The following is a 16231-nucleotide window of genomic DNA, read 5'->3' on the forward strand; positions in this document are numbered from 1 at the left end:
TTATGATAAATGTAAATATATAAATGGCCAGTTTAATATATTGAATTATTAGTTGGCATTATAATTTAGCATTATAATTTATTTTATTTCTAGTATCTATATGTATATAATGTTTTTATTGTTCTTTTTCTCGTTTAATTAGAATCTTCTATATTTACATATATTTTTACATATATTTTTTACATAATTATAACGAAATGTGGTAGTATTCTCACTAAATTATAAAAATAAAATCGACGTTACGGAATACAATTTAAATATTCAGAAAAAAAATATAAACAGCATCTCGTCAAACGTTTCGTAACCATCATTACAAATATCATTTCGACAAAGTCAGCTCAGTCGATGAACGTGATAATTGGGATTAAACATATAGCGAAAGTTGAGTATCATATAATAACATGAAAAGATCTGAAGGAGTGAAAATGGCAATAACAGCTCAAATTATAATTGGTATGTACCATGATTGGACACATATTTTTCATGTGTATTCAATCAGACTTGTAAATATTGCATATATAACTTAATAAAGTTCATTTCTTAAATACAAAATTATAATGAAAAATGTTTTAAAAACATTATATTTATACACTAGAAATATAACAATATATTTTATTTAATATCTATAATAATTAATAATGATTAATATGCCTATACAGTATAACAAAGAAAATTTGCTTTATAGTTTTATTTTAAAATGATGTTTAATAGCTACTTGTAAATATTGAGACAAATCATAAAAATACATACATATAATATATCTTTAAACTTAATTATTATATTTTAAAAAATCTAATAATTTTATTGTATCTATTTAGTAAATAAATCAATTCAGTATAGAAATCTACATGACTTAAGAGAAAACAAAAATCTTTTATATAACTCGCAATATATTATAAAATATAACAAGATTCGTGAAACATTGGCTGTTATATCTAATTTAAAAATAGTCGATGTAATAATTGCAGAACCAATTAAAGATACCATAATGGTAATTATATCTATAATAAATATGTATAATAAATTTAATATACTTTTATAAATTTAATATACTATGTTATTAAATATACTTGTCTTAAATTTTATTTTATTATATAAAAATTGATATAGAAAAGATTACTTTCAATATCTGCAAATAATAAAGCTGATGTCATTTTTATTACTGATCATTTTGACTCTACTAACAGAGAATTTATAAATAAAATGATTGAAACTATAATTATTGATCCCAAAGAACTTTCTGAAAATATAGCAATTTCGATAAGGATCATAGAAAAAAATCTAAACAAGATAACAAGTCACAGGTAAACTTTTATTTTTATTTACGTTGTAATTTTGAAATTTACACACACAACTCTTACAATTGATTTATTGTCAGAACTGTATGTGGAATACGAAACAAGACGTTTATCATTAATTTGCCCGGCATAGACAATGTTTGCATTGCAGCAATTGCAGATACACTGATAAATACATTGCATTTAATACGCAAGAATGATGATGAGAACAAAGAGACTGAGTCGCTACTTGCCAATGCATATTCCCCCAATTCTTCCGATAATAATGTTTCAGAGCAGGTGAAGTATATTGTCTATATTAAAATTAATATTGTAAAACAGATTTATAAGATAATATAGACACAGACTATATTAAGACTAATCTATTTGTATAGATAACAGATAAAGATGCAAACGAAAATCTTCATTCTGAAACTTTTAAGGAACCTTCTTCTTCTACTTCTTCTTCTTTTTCATATACTTCTGCAGAAGTAAGATACTCTAAGCACAACAAATATAATAATTTTATAATATTATAAATATATACAATTAAAGATATTTATAGAGAATAGAGTATAATGCAAGCAATCGCTATACGGAATGGACGCCTCTAATTTCTTTAGATAATGCATTAATAATATTGAATGAAGTATCCATAACAAGTATAATTACAGATACTGAATCGGTAAAAATAAGTGATGCCTATGGTAGAATATTATTTAAAAATGTTTATTCGAAATACAACGTGCCATCATTTAGAACTTCCAAAAAGCATGGATACGCAGTGTTGGTATCTGATGGAAAAGGAATGAGACAAGTGTTGAATAATAATAATACGGTAAGATAAATACGATGCATATATCTATGGTATATTTTATGTAGATATATATTTTTGTTGTATATGTATATGCAACAAGTTACAATTATTAGAATTAGTTAGAACTAAACAAAATTTGTTCAGTATCCTCCGATTTCGCTTCAATGTGGAACGTGCGTATGGGTGAAGAGTGGAGCACCTATTCCTAATGGTAAATAATTAGAAATTATAATTACACTGATCCATCATTTATAATAAAGAATCAATTACCATTTGTGTCTGATTACAGAAGCAACAGCGGTTGTAGAAGAGGAAAATACAAAACGAATTAGACCTCATCTAGACAACAAAGTGTATATTGAAATAATGAGTAAACCACAATATGGGCAAAACATTAAGTATAAATTCAATATTTTCATACCAGACAAAATTTTATTTTTATCTATCAAAATAGTTATTTTATTTATCTGTATATTTATTTCGAAGTCCTATTGGTTACAACGTAATGAAAGAAAAACTTATCTTAAAACAATACACACGTATTGGCCCAGAAGAGATGGGAGTCTTGGCAGCTTCTGGCCATAAAGAAGTTGTAGTCGCTAAGCAATTGTCTATAGGTGTATTATCCATCGGCAATAACTTAGAAGAACCCGCAAAACCTTTAAAACCAGGATATGTCTACGATATTAGCAGAATAATTATAATTTCACTACTAAAAGATAACGATTTCTCTTCTTCAGATTTTGGAATCGTGAATAATACGTGAGAGCGTTGAAAATTTTTTACAATTTCAAATATGCAAACTATTACATCACTTTAATAGTTTTTTATTTACAAAATTTTGTTCATAATTATATAAATATTAGGTACTGCGGAAAGTTTATATCATTTTTTTCCCTTAGAAACATCTTTTGATAAAATGACACAAACTTTCCACGATACTTAATAATTTAAAAAAGTAATTAATTTTTGCAGATCATTATCCATACAAAAGAATATTGAGAAAGCTCTAGATAAAGTAGATATACTTGTGACATTAGGTTCTGCTAATGACAAAGATTTATTGAAGAAAATCTTGCTAGAACACTTTCAAGCCGAAATATATTTTGGTTAGCTCTTATTTTTCTCATTAATTTTCAACATATAAAAAAAGTTTTTACAACTATATCCATTTTTTTCAGGTAATGTAAATATAAAACCAGGGAAGTCAACTACGCTAGCTACATGCAAGATCAATGATAAAATAAAATATTTCTTGTGTTTGTCGGGAAATCCGGTAACTGCTTTTATTGTTGCGCAAGTATTCCTTTTGCCTTTTCTAAAAAAGATGTCTTGCAATGAATGCTCGGAAAATCCTATATTACCAATTTATGTAAGTTTATAGTCCACATAATATCATAAAATATAGAAAGATATATCTAATATTATGATGTTCTTAAAATTGTAGGTAGATAATCCATTTATTCTACATCACCGTCCTAGACTTGCGTGTACATATTTGAAGTGGTCTAAAGATAATCTAGCAATGGCTTGTAGCATGGGTAATCTTTTCAAAGATAAACTATGTAACATCGTAGGTTCAAACGCACTTTTGATGTTACCAAAAAGTGAGAACAAAGAAAAAATAACATTTAACGATGAAAAAATATCAGGTTTACTTATTGACCATCCAGGAAGTTTCAATATAAACAAGGAATAATACTTTATTATTTATTTTTATTGCTAAGATTAAAATCGTAAAAATCTCACCTTCTTAAGTAATTGCAGAATGTTTCATAAAATATATCATCAATTTCGCTCACCGTGAACTGTATAAAGATTCTAAATTTCAAATAATTTTCAAGTACTGTGATTATCGTTTCCATCAATTTTGATTTTTCAATCTTATATAGTTTTAATTTTTAAATATAAACACCTAGATTATAGTAAGTTTGCATCATTTTATTGCATTAGATTAGGTCTATCCAATTTTAGCTTCAGAGCCAACATTGTGAATAAGATTTCGAGGACTGTAAAGTGCATATTGCATGGTAAAGTATTGATAAGCATCGCTCAAATATGTATCAACTTTAGACTTTCAGACTCCGAAATCTTATCTATTGATTTTTGTTGTCAATGACTTTATGATGTATTCTTCCTATAATACACATGAAGCGCATGATCGTTTTATCTTTCTTTTTTATTTGTATATGGTAAACAAGGACAAATAATGATGCATCATGCGCTTTATGCATAACTCAAAACGCACCTTATTAAATCACCCTATTAAATCACACTTGTATATACTGCGCATATATAATGTAATAAAGTTTATTTTTTAAATACAATATTATAATGAGAAATATGTTTCTGTTAAAAATATATTTTTTTAACTTCTATATTAGAAATATATATATATATATTATAATATACTATATATTATATAAATATATATTAAATATTATATATATATATATAATATTTAATTTATTATATATAATTTATATATATATATAATATATATATATTCGTTATTTAAAACATGAAAAGATCCGCGGTATATATTAAACATATGTTGAAAACAAAGCTGACATTGTCCGAGTACAATCTTACTATTAAGAAAAGAGAAGAAATGTAAACAATTTGTCACCGAAATATTTCTGTGACCTATTTCGATTAGAACCAACCCAATCGACGAACGTGGTAGCTGCGACAAAACATAACGCACGAAACGGTAAAATCCTGCGGTAACTGTCAGTATACGATAAAAGAGGATAAAATGGTAGTCAAATTCGAAATTATAGCAAGTATGTTTTGTAAAGCATATTCTTCATATATATTATATTATTCTTAAGAAAAATTGTGTGCATTTAAATAAATAAAGTCTATTTATTTAAATAACAAATTGTAATAAAAATTATATTATATATATATATATATATATATATATATATATATATGCTAAATTTAAAAATTAAAAATAGTACATTTTGTGACAGTTTCTTTGATCACTAATATTTCTATATAGTACATAAATGAATACAATTAATTTTTACATATCTTATAATTTTGTCACATTTAACAGAATTTAACAGTTTCTTTGTATACACGTATTAAACTAAATGTATTAAAAAATACATTTGATTATCAGACTCAATATTAGTGTCATAATTTTCAAAATTCTAATTCTGTTATGATTATTTAGTACATAGAATACAATTAATGTGAGATTATTAAAGTTGTAGATAATGATATTAATAACAGTGATTCATCAGAAAATATTAATGTTGATAACAGTAATGACATTCGAGATGTGCTATCAACTAAGGCTGCAAATATACAAATATCTGACATGATAGTAATAAACCCAATTAAAACTGATATAACGGTAACTACAAATAGATTAAAAATTTTCTTTTTCGTGTTATATTGATCATTAAATTTATTTTGTTTATGTGATATAGACAGAATTATTTTTTGCGTGCATTGAGGCTGATGTTATTCTTATTATTGGTAATAATAAATTTATTAACAGACAACTTGTGAAAGAAGCAGTTGAAAGTGTTAGAGATAGCCAAGAAGTTTCTAAAAGAGTAACAAGATCGCTATTAAACATAGAAACAAATCTGAACGAGATTATGCCACATAAGTAAATTTTTATTTCTATTTAAATTGAGATTTTTATAATTACAAGTTTTATAATTGTGTATATTTGTTTTCAGAACTGTATTTGGAATACGAAATCAAACATTAATCATTGATTTGTCTGGTTTATACAAAAATACAAAAAATTCTTTTGCAGTAATTGTAAATATGATACTGCAGACGATATATTTGATACGTATAGACAAAAATGAAAATATTCCGCTACATGACGTTGCATCTACTTCCAGCGATAATTCTACGAAGGAGGTAAAGTATTGTTTGTATTAGTAATAACATACAATTTTATGACATTATACATACATTAAGGTTTTTAATACAGAAAGAGATCAAAACTGCCGTAAAGCGCCACAGAAAATCTTATTTATTTCCTGTAAGTTTGCAATTAAAACATTTTTTGTATTAAAAATAAAGTAAAAAATTTATGATATTGTAAGTGCGATTAAATTTTCTTACAGAAACACGATTACGCGAATACGATTAAACGCCATAAAGAATCGTTTCCTATGATTTCTGTAACAGATGCATTGTCCAAGATACGTGAAATAATAAGTGAAAGTAAAAATAAAATTATTTTTGAAACGGTGCAGCTAAATGATGCTTATGGTAGAATATTGTACGAGAATGTGGAATCTACTTATAATTTGCCACCATTTAATGCTTCCACTAAACATGGATATGCAGTACTAGTAACTGATGGAAAAGGTTTAAGGAAAGTGCTGCAGCAGAATGAGAAAAATACGGTAAGTTGTATCAGATTCATATATATGTAACAAACTAGAATTACGAGATAAAACTTTTTCAGTTCTCTCCGTCGCTTGAATCTGGGACATGCGTATGGGTAAATAGCGGAGATCCTATTCCTAATGGTATATATATATATATAAAAATAATTATACACATTATTGATAATGATCTATTGCAATAAAGAATTAACTGTCGTTTCTGTTTCCAATTATAGAAGCAACAGCGGTTGTACAAGTGAAGGATGTAAAACTAATAGAAAAATCTAAAGACAGTGACGATATGTATATTGAGATATTAATTAAACCACAATTCAACGAAAATATTAAGTATATGAAATGAATATTTTCAATAAACGTAACGATACAGATTTTCTCTCTTTATAAAATCAATTAATTTATTCGTCTGTTTATCTATCTTGAAGACCTGTTGGTTACGAATTAATGAAAGGAAAAACTGTCGCAACTCCGTATACGCGTATTGGCCCATTAGAGATTGGACTTTTAACAGCTTCTGGTCGCAAAGAAGTTATAGTCATTAAAAATACACCTATAGGTGTGTTATCTATCGGAAATAATTTAGAGGAACCTGGAGAAATGTTAACACCAGGATTTGTCTACGATATTAATCGAATTACTCTAATTACATTACTTAAAGAACAGGGTTACAATTCTTTGGATTTTGGAATCGTGAATAATATGTGAGGATACTTAAAATTTATCCCGAATTTGTATGCTAATACTCTTTACTCAATTTACTAATTGTAATTGATTTTCATTTTTCCATCGAATATATAATAATTAATTCAATGAATAATTTACATTTCAGGATGGCACCTATAAAAAATAAAATTGATGAAGCTTTAAAGAAAGTAGATATACTTGTGACAACAGGCTCGACTAATAACAGAGATTTAATGAAAATTATTTTGGAGGAATATTACAAAGCAGACATACATTTTGGTAATGTCTTTCTTATTAATAATTAAATATAAAGAGAAATACACGCCTTCTGCTTAAAATTTAAACGCATTTCTTTAGGAAACGTAAATATCAAACCGGGGAAGTCGACGATATTTGCAACGTGTGAGATTGATAACACAAAGAAATATTTCTGGTGTCTATCAGGAAATCCAGTATCCGCTCTCATTACCGCGCGAATATTTTTTTTGTCCTTTTTGAATGAGATGTACTTCAACTTCTACACGGAATATGCTATAATACCAGCTTCTGTAAGATTATCACAATCTCATATGTTATGAAAAAAAATGCGATATATATTGTTATAATTTTTTATAACCTCGTAGATGGAATCTGAGTATGTCTTGCATAGCCGTTCTAGAGTGACATGGACAACTTTGGGATGGATCCCGGAAAGAAACTGTGCATTAGTTCGTACTAAGGGAAATGCTATCAGTGATAAGTTGATTAGTGCCGTAGGAGCTAACGCAATCTTAATGCTACCAAAAAAAGAAGACGGAAAAATAAAACTTAAATCATTTACACAAGCCTTACTTATAAAAATTGCTAATACCAGATACTTTGACAATTATTTTTTAGATTTTAAAGAAGTTTGAAAAAGATCAAAAACTCTTTAAATATATGAAATATTCAAATTGTTAATTTTTTGACAAAATAGCTGTTGTTATACTGTGGGATATTATTTTATTTGAATATAACATAATCATTTCATTTGACTTCTTTTTAATATCTTATTTTTTATCTTTTATTCTTTCTTTCTTCTTCAAAAACAAGATAATAAAATAATATTCTATGAAATATTGTAAGAATGTTAAAATTATTTTATTATTATTTATGTAATATTTAAAAACAATTTTATATATATATAATTCTAGCTATAATTCACATGTAATTATAGGCATATACACGTAAGATTTATGAACAATAATTTGCAAATGTGAGACTTTCCTTGCAAATATCTAATTTAATATCTATCCATTCATTATTAAAAGACAGTAATTAATTATTTATTTGGAATAAAAATATACTAAAATATTGGATGACAGTGTTTTTAATACTTAAAATAAATAATTATTGTCTTTCAGTATTAAATCCAGTATTAAATCCTTCAATATTATATTTCTGTATAGGGTTATTACATTATAGTTTTCTGTCATAAATCATTCAAACACATTTAGAGATAAGAACAAAATAGTAGAGAACAAAATTTCACAGATACATTGATACAATTTTCATAATCATGAAGATATAGATAGCTAGTTTTAGACAAATTTTTATAACTATCAAATCTTATAATAATAAGTGAAAAGTAAGTATTATTAATTACTGATACAATTTAATTCATTGCCGACATAAACTTGTCTACATTAAAATTCCTTTTCAGAAAGAAATCTGAAAGTGGACGTATCCACATTTAAGATAATAAAATACGTTTATTAACTCTTTTTTGTCCAAAACAAACACGTCAAAAAAACTAAGCAGCCATAAATATTTCAGGAAGGTAACACATTCACCAAATGGTTTCTAATTTTGTTCTGTGTTCTGTGTTATATTGATTCTATTTTAAACTGTATCTACAGAGTATAATTGCATAACAATGCATTACAAAAATAATTAAAAATTGAAATAATTTAAGTTTAAAAATATATTAAAAATTTAAAAAAAAAGCATCGAGAATATTTTAATAATATTTCTATGCAAAACATATACCAAGAAAAAACAAAGACGGTAATGTCGCAAAGCAATTTTTCACTCTCTTTTACTAATGCGGATGATAAATGGAAATTATAAACTATTTAAATAAAAGTTTCCATGTGTTAATTATTCTAGACAGATATTTTAATTAGAATGAATTTTATATCATGTGAATTTTTTTTAGCTATTTGATTTCAACAATTATTGATCAGTTTGGAAATCCGAACTTTGAGTAACATATCGCGTTTAATTTAATGATAATATGTTACCTAAAACATAGAAGATCTATTAACATAAAATTTTATTTTTTTACTCACCAATCACAACAGTGGAGTTAATCAGCTACATAGCTACGACGATTCTGCAACATATGGAGAGATAAAAGATTCAAATTAAAGCACAGCTCGATTAAAATAATCAATATTTCTTGAAAAATATTTATGCAAAATTTTTATTTATTTTTCAATTAGATTTAATAAATAATCATATATTTTCCAAAGATCTTTATAAATTTTTTAATAAAATTTTATTCTTACATTTTTCCTTGTAATTATTTTTAAACACATTGAAATAAAAACAATTTAAATAAAAAAATCGATTAATTTTTTCATAAGTAATAAATAATATTTACCGTTAGATTGCTTTGCCTGGATCTGATACCTCTCATAGATCTCTTCCTATCAGGTTGTTCAGATTATTAGCTTCGTTAGATTCCCTTGATGTGATCTTTTCTGTCGTTATTTCTGAATCATTGAAATACGATTTGATTAAAAGAGGAATAGGTAATAATAAAAATGGGTTGCTATTCTCTAAAGCCTGAAACTGAAAAGCACAAGAATAGCAACAAGGAACAATAGATTTCAACCTATCGGAAACTGTATAACACGGTTTCGTTATAAAACTTTTTTATATATATACTTTTTTATATATATAATCTATGCAAAAGAACAATAATATAACACGACACTGCAATCCTGATCACAAAAAAAAAAATTGGAGCATAAATCGAATATACGGAGCTGTCCACAATGGAAATCGAAGGCAATCCTAAGGTCTCAAGAAGTAGGAAATTGACCTATCGTAATTGATTATTATCCTTAATACATTTGACCATAATTGATGGATTTCTTATAACTAAGACTATAACTCTACGACTGCGATTCTTATTGTAAACCCTATAAAAAAGACGAATACACAACAATAAGTGTAAATGGAACTTCTACAGATCGGTGTTCAACTAACTTTTTCTAGGATATCTTCATCTCTTGGATGTTCAAAGTGCATTGTATGGAATACATTATACAATATATAAGTTAATTACACTCACCAGTTTCTCTCAGACACTAATCAAATTGTCAGTTTGATAAAACTTTCCACGACATGACACTTGCAATAACGCGGATAATGATCGCGTCGTACTTTCCGCGCCATTCCCAAAATTAAAACGCGAAGTTAACTCCGAGTCAACTGCAATCGTTTAACGGAACATTCAAAAATTATGCGCTCGAAACACACTTCGTGATAGAACTTGAGCATATAAATTCCGCGAAATGCAAAAGCAATCAACACACCCTTGCATTCTATTATTTAATAAATGATGTTTACGTACTTGCATTATATAAATCGTGCAATTCGATAATATCGTATTATACTCCGCGCTATTGAGATGCAAAAGCAACGACTCAATTATTTTGAGATTAATGAATAACGCGTTTGACTTGAAATATTCTTTGAGAGATAATCGTCCGTTAAGTAAATCGCGACGAAACATTAATCTAATTTTCTATAATCTTCCTGTCGTCCGATATCTACAAATAAACCGCGCAAGAAACAAACGACAAGCGCTGTAGCGTCTCTACTACGAAGACGCGCGAATGGCAGAATGGCGAGAGTCAATCAGCCAATTAGCGTGCACGACTAATCCGATTAAAACACTTGCTATCTCTTCGATATCCGCGATATCATCGTAATCAATCGTAATATTCACGGAGGTGCGTTTCGCGATATAATTTAGACCTGTTCTTTTTCTAGCTGAATATCTCGCATTTTTCATCTTTTCTCTTTTTTTCTTCAACATGAAGAGAAAAAGAGAAAAGACGAATCATGCGAGAAGTTCAGCTGAAAAGACGCCCACGGACGGTGGTATTGATGCGCGGAAAGTGTATGATAGTGCAGCTACACTTTCCGTGATGTGGAATTGTAAAACAATATGGCCGCTCGTTAAAGACGGCTGTCAAAAATCGGAGAACGAGTGTCCTGACGCGTGGATAATTTCGGGATACTTGGTCTCTTTTTTTTTACGTTCGGAAAAAAATTGTCGTTTCGCGTAAGATAAAACGGAAGAATGTTGACGGCAGCCGCGAGTATGTCCAATAATGGTGGCTCTTACAGTGTCGAGAGGCCGTCCACTCCAGATGCGGATCTCTTTGATACGATGGAAATTCCTTCCTTCATGAGTGGATTATTTCATCCCGAATACAAGAAGTAATTAGTCTAGAAGTGATTCATCTTGAGTGATCTCGTTTATCTACAAAATCGTTCCTTTAACCGCAGAACAATATGATTTAAAATCAGCTTACAACATACTGAAACCTCTGTCATAAATACTGAATTGTACTTTCATCTGTATCATGTTATTTCTATTTTATTAGTGGAAACATATTTACGTTTAATATGACATACAGGCTGCATTTGAAGAATGTTTTATCAATATCCTTATGTCACATCTTTAGTTACTTTCTGTTTTTCACACAAGTGAATAATTTATATTCAGATAATGTCATTACTTGGTTATATTGGTGACAAAGTTATTGAGTAATAACACAGATTTATAACCTTTCTTTTAACATGAGTTAACATTCTATAAAGCAAATAGTGTTCAGTTTGTATAGAACTGTATAAAACTTAGTTGAATCTCACTTATTAGAATGAAAAGAAATGTGCATTCAATTGAGTTATAACATCACAAGTGAGAATTATCCAAATTCTGGTATAAATAGAAAGCAACTATTATTATTTATTATATGTAAAACAGGATTAAACAGAATAACACTGATAGTGTATTCTTCAAACACAGATGGATATTTTCATAAAAGTGTATTTATTTTAGGCATGATGATCTTAAGGAGATGTTGGACAGTAACAAGGATGGACTCAAGTTAGAAGCCATGAAACGTATAATTGGGGTAATTATATGATTTAGATTTAAGATCTTATTCTTGAAAAATATAAATGAAAATACTAGAGAAATTTACATAACTACATACAATATAGTATTTTCATACATTTTTGTATACAATATTTTTCAAGAATATAGCCCTTGATTGATAGTAATACTAACGATAATTTTCCTTCAGATGGTGGCCAAAGGAAAAGACGCATCAGAAATGTTTCCAGCTGTTGTAAAAAATGTAGTATCTAAGAATATTGAGGTAAAAAAGCTGGTATACGTTTATCTAGTTCGTTATGCAGAGGATCAACAAGATTTGGCACTTCTGTCTATATCAACATTTCAAAGGGCTCTGAAGGATCCCAATCAGCTCATAAGAGCAAGCGCTCTGAGGGTGTTATCCAGTATACGAGTTTCGATGATAGTGCCCATTGTGATGTTGGCCATTAAAGACTCGGCTAGTGATATGTCACCCTATGTGCGAAAAACTGCTGCTCACGCTATTCCTAAATTATACTCGTTGGACCATGAACAAAAAGAAGAATTGATAGGCGTACTTGAAAAATTGCTGTCTGATAAAACTACTCTTGTGGTAGGTTCAGCAGTAATGGCTTTCGAAGAAGTATGTCCGGAAAGGATAGATCTTATCCATAAGAATTATAGAAAATTGTGTAATTTATTAGTGGATGTTGACGAATGGGGTCAAGTGGTTATTGTTAACATGCTCACTAGATATGCCAGAACACAATTTGTTAATCCAAATACAGATGTAAGCATATATCTTTGAAACAGAAAATAGGGAGGAGTTAAATACTAATTCTAAAATAATTTTTAAAATATTGCAGAATTTAGAAGAAGATGAAAATCGGCCATTTTATGATTCCGATTCTGATTCTTCCAATACAAAGAAACCAAAGTTTACGTTAGATCCCGATCATCGTTTGCTGTTAAGAAACACGAAACCTTTGTTACAAAGTCGAAATGCATCTGTGGTAATGGCGGTTGCTCAATTATATCATCATGCAGCTCCTAGAAGCGAAGTTATGACCGCTGCAAAGGCACTAATTAGATTACTGAGAGGCCATAGAGAAGTACAGAGTATTGTGCTTCATTGTATTGCCAGTATATCAATTACGAGAAAGGTAAATGTGGTACCAAGACAAAATACAAATTAATCTGTTATTTAACTGGCATTGTATAACTGATATTCGTATTTATTCTATTCTGTGTTCAACAGGGAATGTTTGAGCCTTTCTTGAAATCATTCTTTGTACGGACTTCTGATCCTACTCACATAAAACTTCTAAAACTCGACATACTGACGAATTTAGTAACTGAAACCAGCATCAGCGTAATACTGAGAGAATTTCAAACATACATCTCCAGCAGTGACAAGGAATTTGTTGGTGCTAGCATTCAAGCAATCGGTAGATGTGCAAGTAACATTAAAGAAGTGACTGATATGTGTCTCAATGGATTGGTATCATTGTTGAGCAATAGAGATGGTAAGGTTTTTTTAGTATACTTGCTACATTATATTTTATATTATATATTTCATATAAAATGTTATGCTTTTTTATTTTCCCACAGAGGCTATTGTGGCAGAAAGTGTCGTGGTAATAAAAAAGCTCCTGCAAACGCAGCCAAATGAACACAAAGATATTATCGCTCATATGGCTAAATTAATGGATTTTATTACGGTGCCCCAAGCCAGAGCATCTATTTTGTGGCTCCTAGGCGAATACTCTGACAGAGTCCCTAAGATAGCACCAGATGTGCTCCGAAAAATGGCGAAAAGTTTTGTGAACGAGCAGGATATAGTAAAGCTGCAAACTTTAAATTTGGCCGTGAAATTATGCTTGAACAATCCTTCGCAAACAAAGCCGTTTTGTCAATATGTCTTCCAACTTGCCAAATATGATCAGAATTACGATATCCGAGACCGCGCGCGTTTTCTACGGCATTTCATCTTCGAGGAAGAAAGTGATGTGAAGAAGCTTCCTCAATTCGCGAAGAAAGTTTTCCTTGCACCGAAACCGGCACCAACTTTAACGTCTAGGTTTAAAGACTCGGAGTATCAATTAGGCACTCTGTCTCACTACCTGGATATGCCATGCGTAGGATACCGGCCTTTACCACCTTTCCCAGAAGTTACGCAAGATCCATCTGTACGAGATGTCGCGCTGCCTACTGCACAAGAGCTTAAAGAAGAACGCCATAATAGGAAAGAAAAGGAAAAGAAAAAGAACAAGGAAAAGGAGAAACCATTTTATAGTGATGAGGAAAGCACTCCTGCTGAAGGTACAGTCCGATAACATTTGCGTATCGTGTGTTTAAATTTATCTTTAATTTTCTATTCTTAATTTCAGAATCGGACAACCAGTCATCTAATTCGTCATCCAGCGAATCTTCAGACGAAGATAGTGATTCTTCAGAATATACAAGTGAATCAGATAAATCCGAAACGGACAGTGGAAAGAAAAATGAAACAAAATCTGACGATTCTGAGAGCGAGTCGTCGAGCGATGAAGAATCAGATTCTGAAGATTTAGAGGAAGAAAGCGAAACTCAAGAAAACGAGAAAGAGAAACCGAAAGCTATTAAACAAGAAATGAAAGAAAAGCCGAAAAGCAATTTTGATCTGCTATTAGATTTGGATGATGGTTGGTTTGATAAGAAATGGAATTCCAAAAAATTAGTATTAGTGTATTTATTATATCGTTTTTGTTTATAGTTGTTCCAATGACTCCTGTAATGACGCCTAGCTTGGGTGGTTTTCTTACTCCAATTAATTCAACAATCACAGATGGTGTTCGAGAAGTATCGACATCGTACGTTCCCTTAAAAAAGACTACTTTATTAAACAGCATTATAGGGCACGGTTTAAAAATTGAATATAGATTTACAAGATCGCAACATTTAGTTAGCTCAAGTTTGGTTAGTATCGAATTAACGTTCTTTAATGAAAGCAACGATGTCATTAAGGAAATTCAAATAGGAAACAAAGTGAGTAATGTTTCAAGTGTTATATAACATATTACTGTTACTATGAAATAATGTATTTTGTGCTTTTTTTTTAGAATTTACAAAAGGGTATGTTTATTCATGATTTTACGCAAATATCGTCGCTTGATGCAAACGCTACGTTAGCTTCGACGCTAGGCGTAAATTTTAATGATTCCACTCAACCGGCCAATTTCAACATTGACTTCACGATTAACGATGAGAAATATTCATGTCCGGTCAGTATTAAATCACCGATCGGAGAAATAATAAGATCTGTGACTTTGCCTGAAAGCATGTTCAATGCGGAAAAGGCCAAATTGAAAGGTATGAACGAGCACATAGCGAAAATACCATATTCTAGAAACAAAAATGCTCTTCCTCAAAAAGTGTTTGAGACTGCAAATGTCGCAAGAGTATCTAACGAGGATGAAGTTATTCGGTAAGATATGCGTTTATTGTAAATCTAATTACATGTATTTTATAAACATCTCTTCAATATTTTTTAAATCTTAATTAAGACTAAAATATTGCAAATGTTTATAGGTTTGCCGCTCATACTTTAGCGTCTAAATCGTTGGTATTGGTGACAATAAAATTCATTGACGCCGGACAATTGGAAGTTTGCGTGAATTGTGAAAAAATGGTTATAGGATCAATTTTGTTAAACGAATTTAAGAGTAATTTAAAATAAAATGAATATTCTATTTATGGGATTAAATAATATAGATATGTTTCATACATTTATGAGGCAATTTGAATACTCCTTTCTTCTTTAAGTAAAGGTAAACTTTTTTAAAATAATATATTCCATTTATATATATATATATATATATATATAAATTCTACATACATATGTGTTTGTGTACATATATATATATATGTGTATATGTATGTGTGTATA

The 16231-nt window shown here is 29.2% G+C and overlaps 2 protein-coding genes across 2 annotated transcripts; both read left to right on the plus strand.

Moving 5' to 3' along the window:
• The first annotated feature begins 425 nt into the window (after nt 1-425).
• Nucleotides 426-7741, plus strand: LOC105619130. Its single transcript, XM_012200660.1, has 18 exons — nt 426-453; nt 1450-1577; nt 1673-1768; nt 2239-2305; nt 2384-2492; nt 2581-2856; nt 3070-3203; nt 3276-3466; nt 3542-3701; nt 5319-5461; nt 5538-5722; nt 5796-5985; nt 6195-6479; nt 6542-6605; nt 6698-6809; nt 6905-7180; nt 7309-7442; nt 7521-7741. Exons 1-18 carry the CDS (start codon nt 426-428, stop codon nt 7739-7741), a joined length of 2799 nt encoding a protein of 932 aa, XP_012056050.1.
• Nucleotides 7742-11499: 3758 nt separating this feature from the next.
• Nucleotides 11500-16021, plus strand: LOC105618919 (AP-3 complex subunit beta-2). The gene is made up of 10 exons (XM_012200449.1): nt 11500-11639; nt 12265-12340; nt 12512-13093; nt 13170-13466; nt 13562-13829; nt 13915-14625; nt 14694-14987; nt 15059-15330; nt 15405-15769; nt 15874-16021. The coding sequence occupies exons 1-10, from the start codon at nt 11500-11502 to the stop codon at nt 16019-16021; spliced, it is 3153 nt and encodes a 1050-aa protein (XP_012055839.1).
• The last annotated feature ends 210 nt before the right edge of the window (nt 16022-16231 follow it).

Source organism: Atta cephalotes (genome assembly GCF_000143395.1).
Source record: "Atta cephalotes unplaced genomic scaffold scaffold00019, whole genome shotgun sequence".
In the NCBI taxonomy this organism is placed as follows: domain Eukaryota; kingdom Metazoa; phylum Arthropoda; class Insecta; order Hymenoptera; family Formicidae; genus Atta; species Atta cephalotes.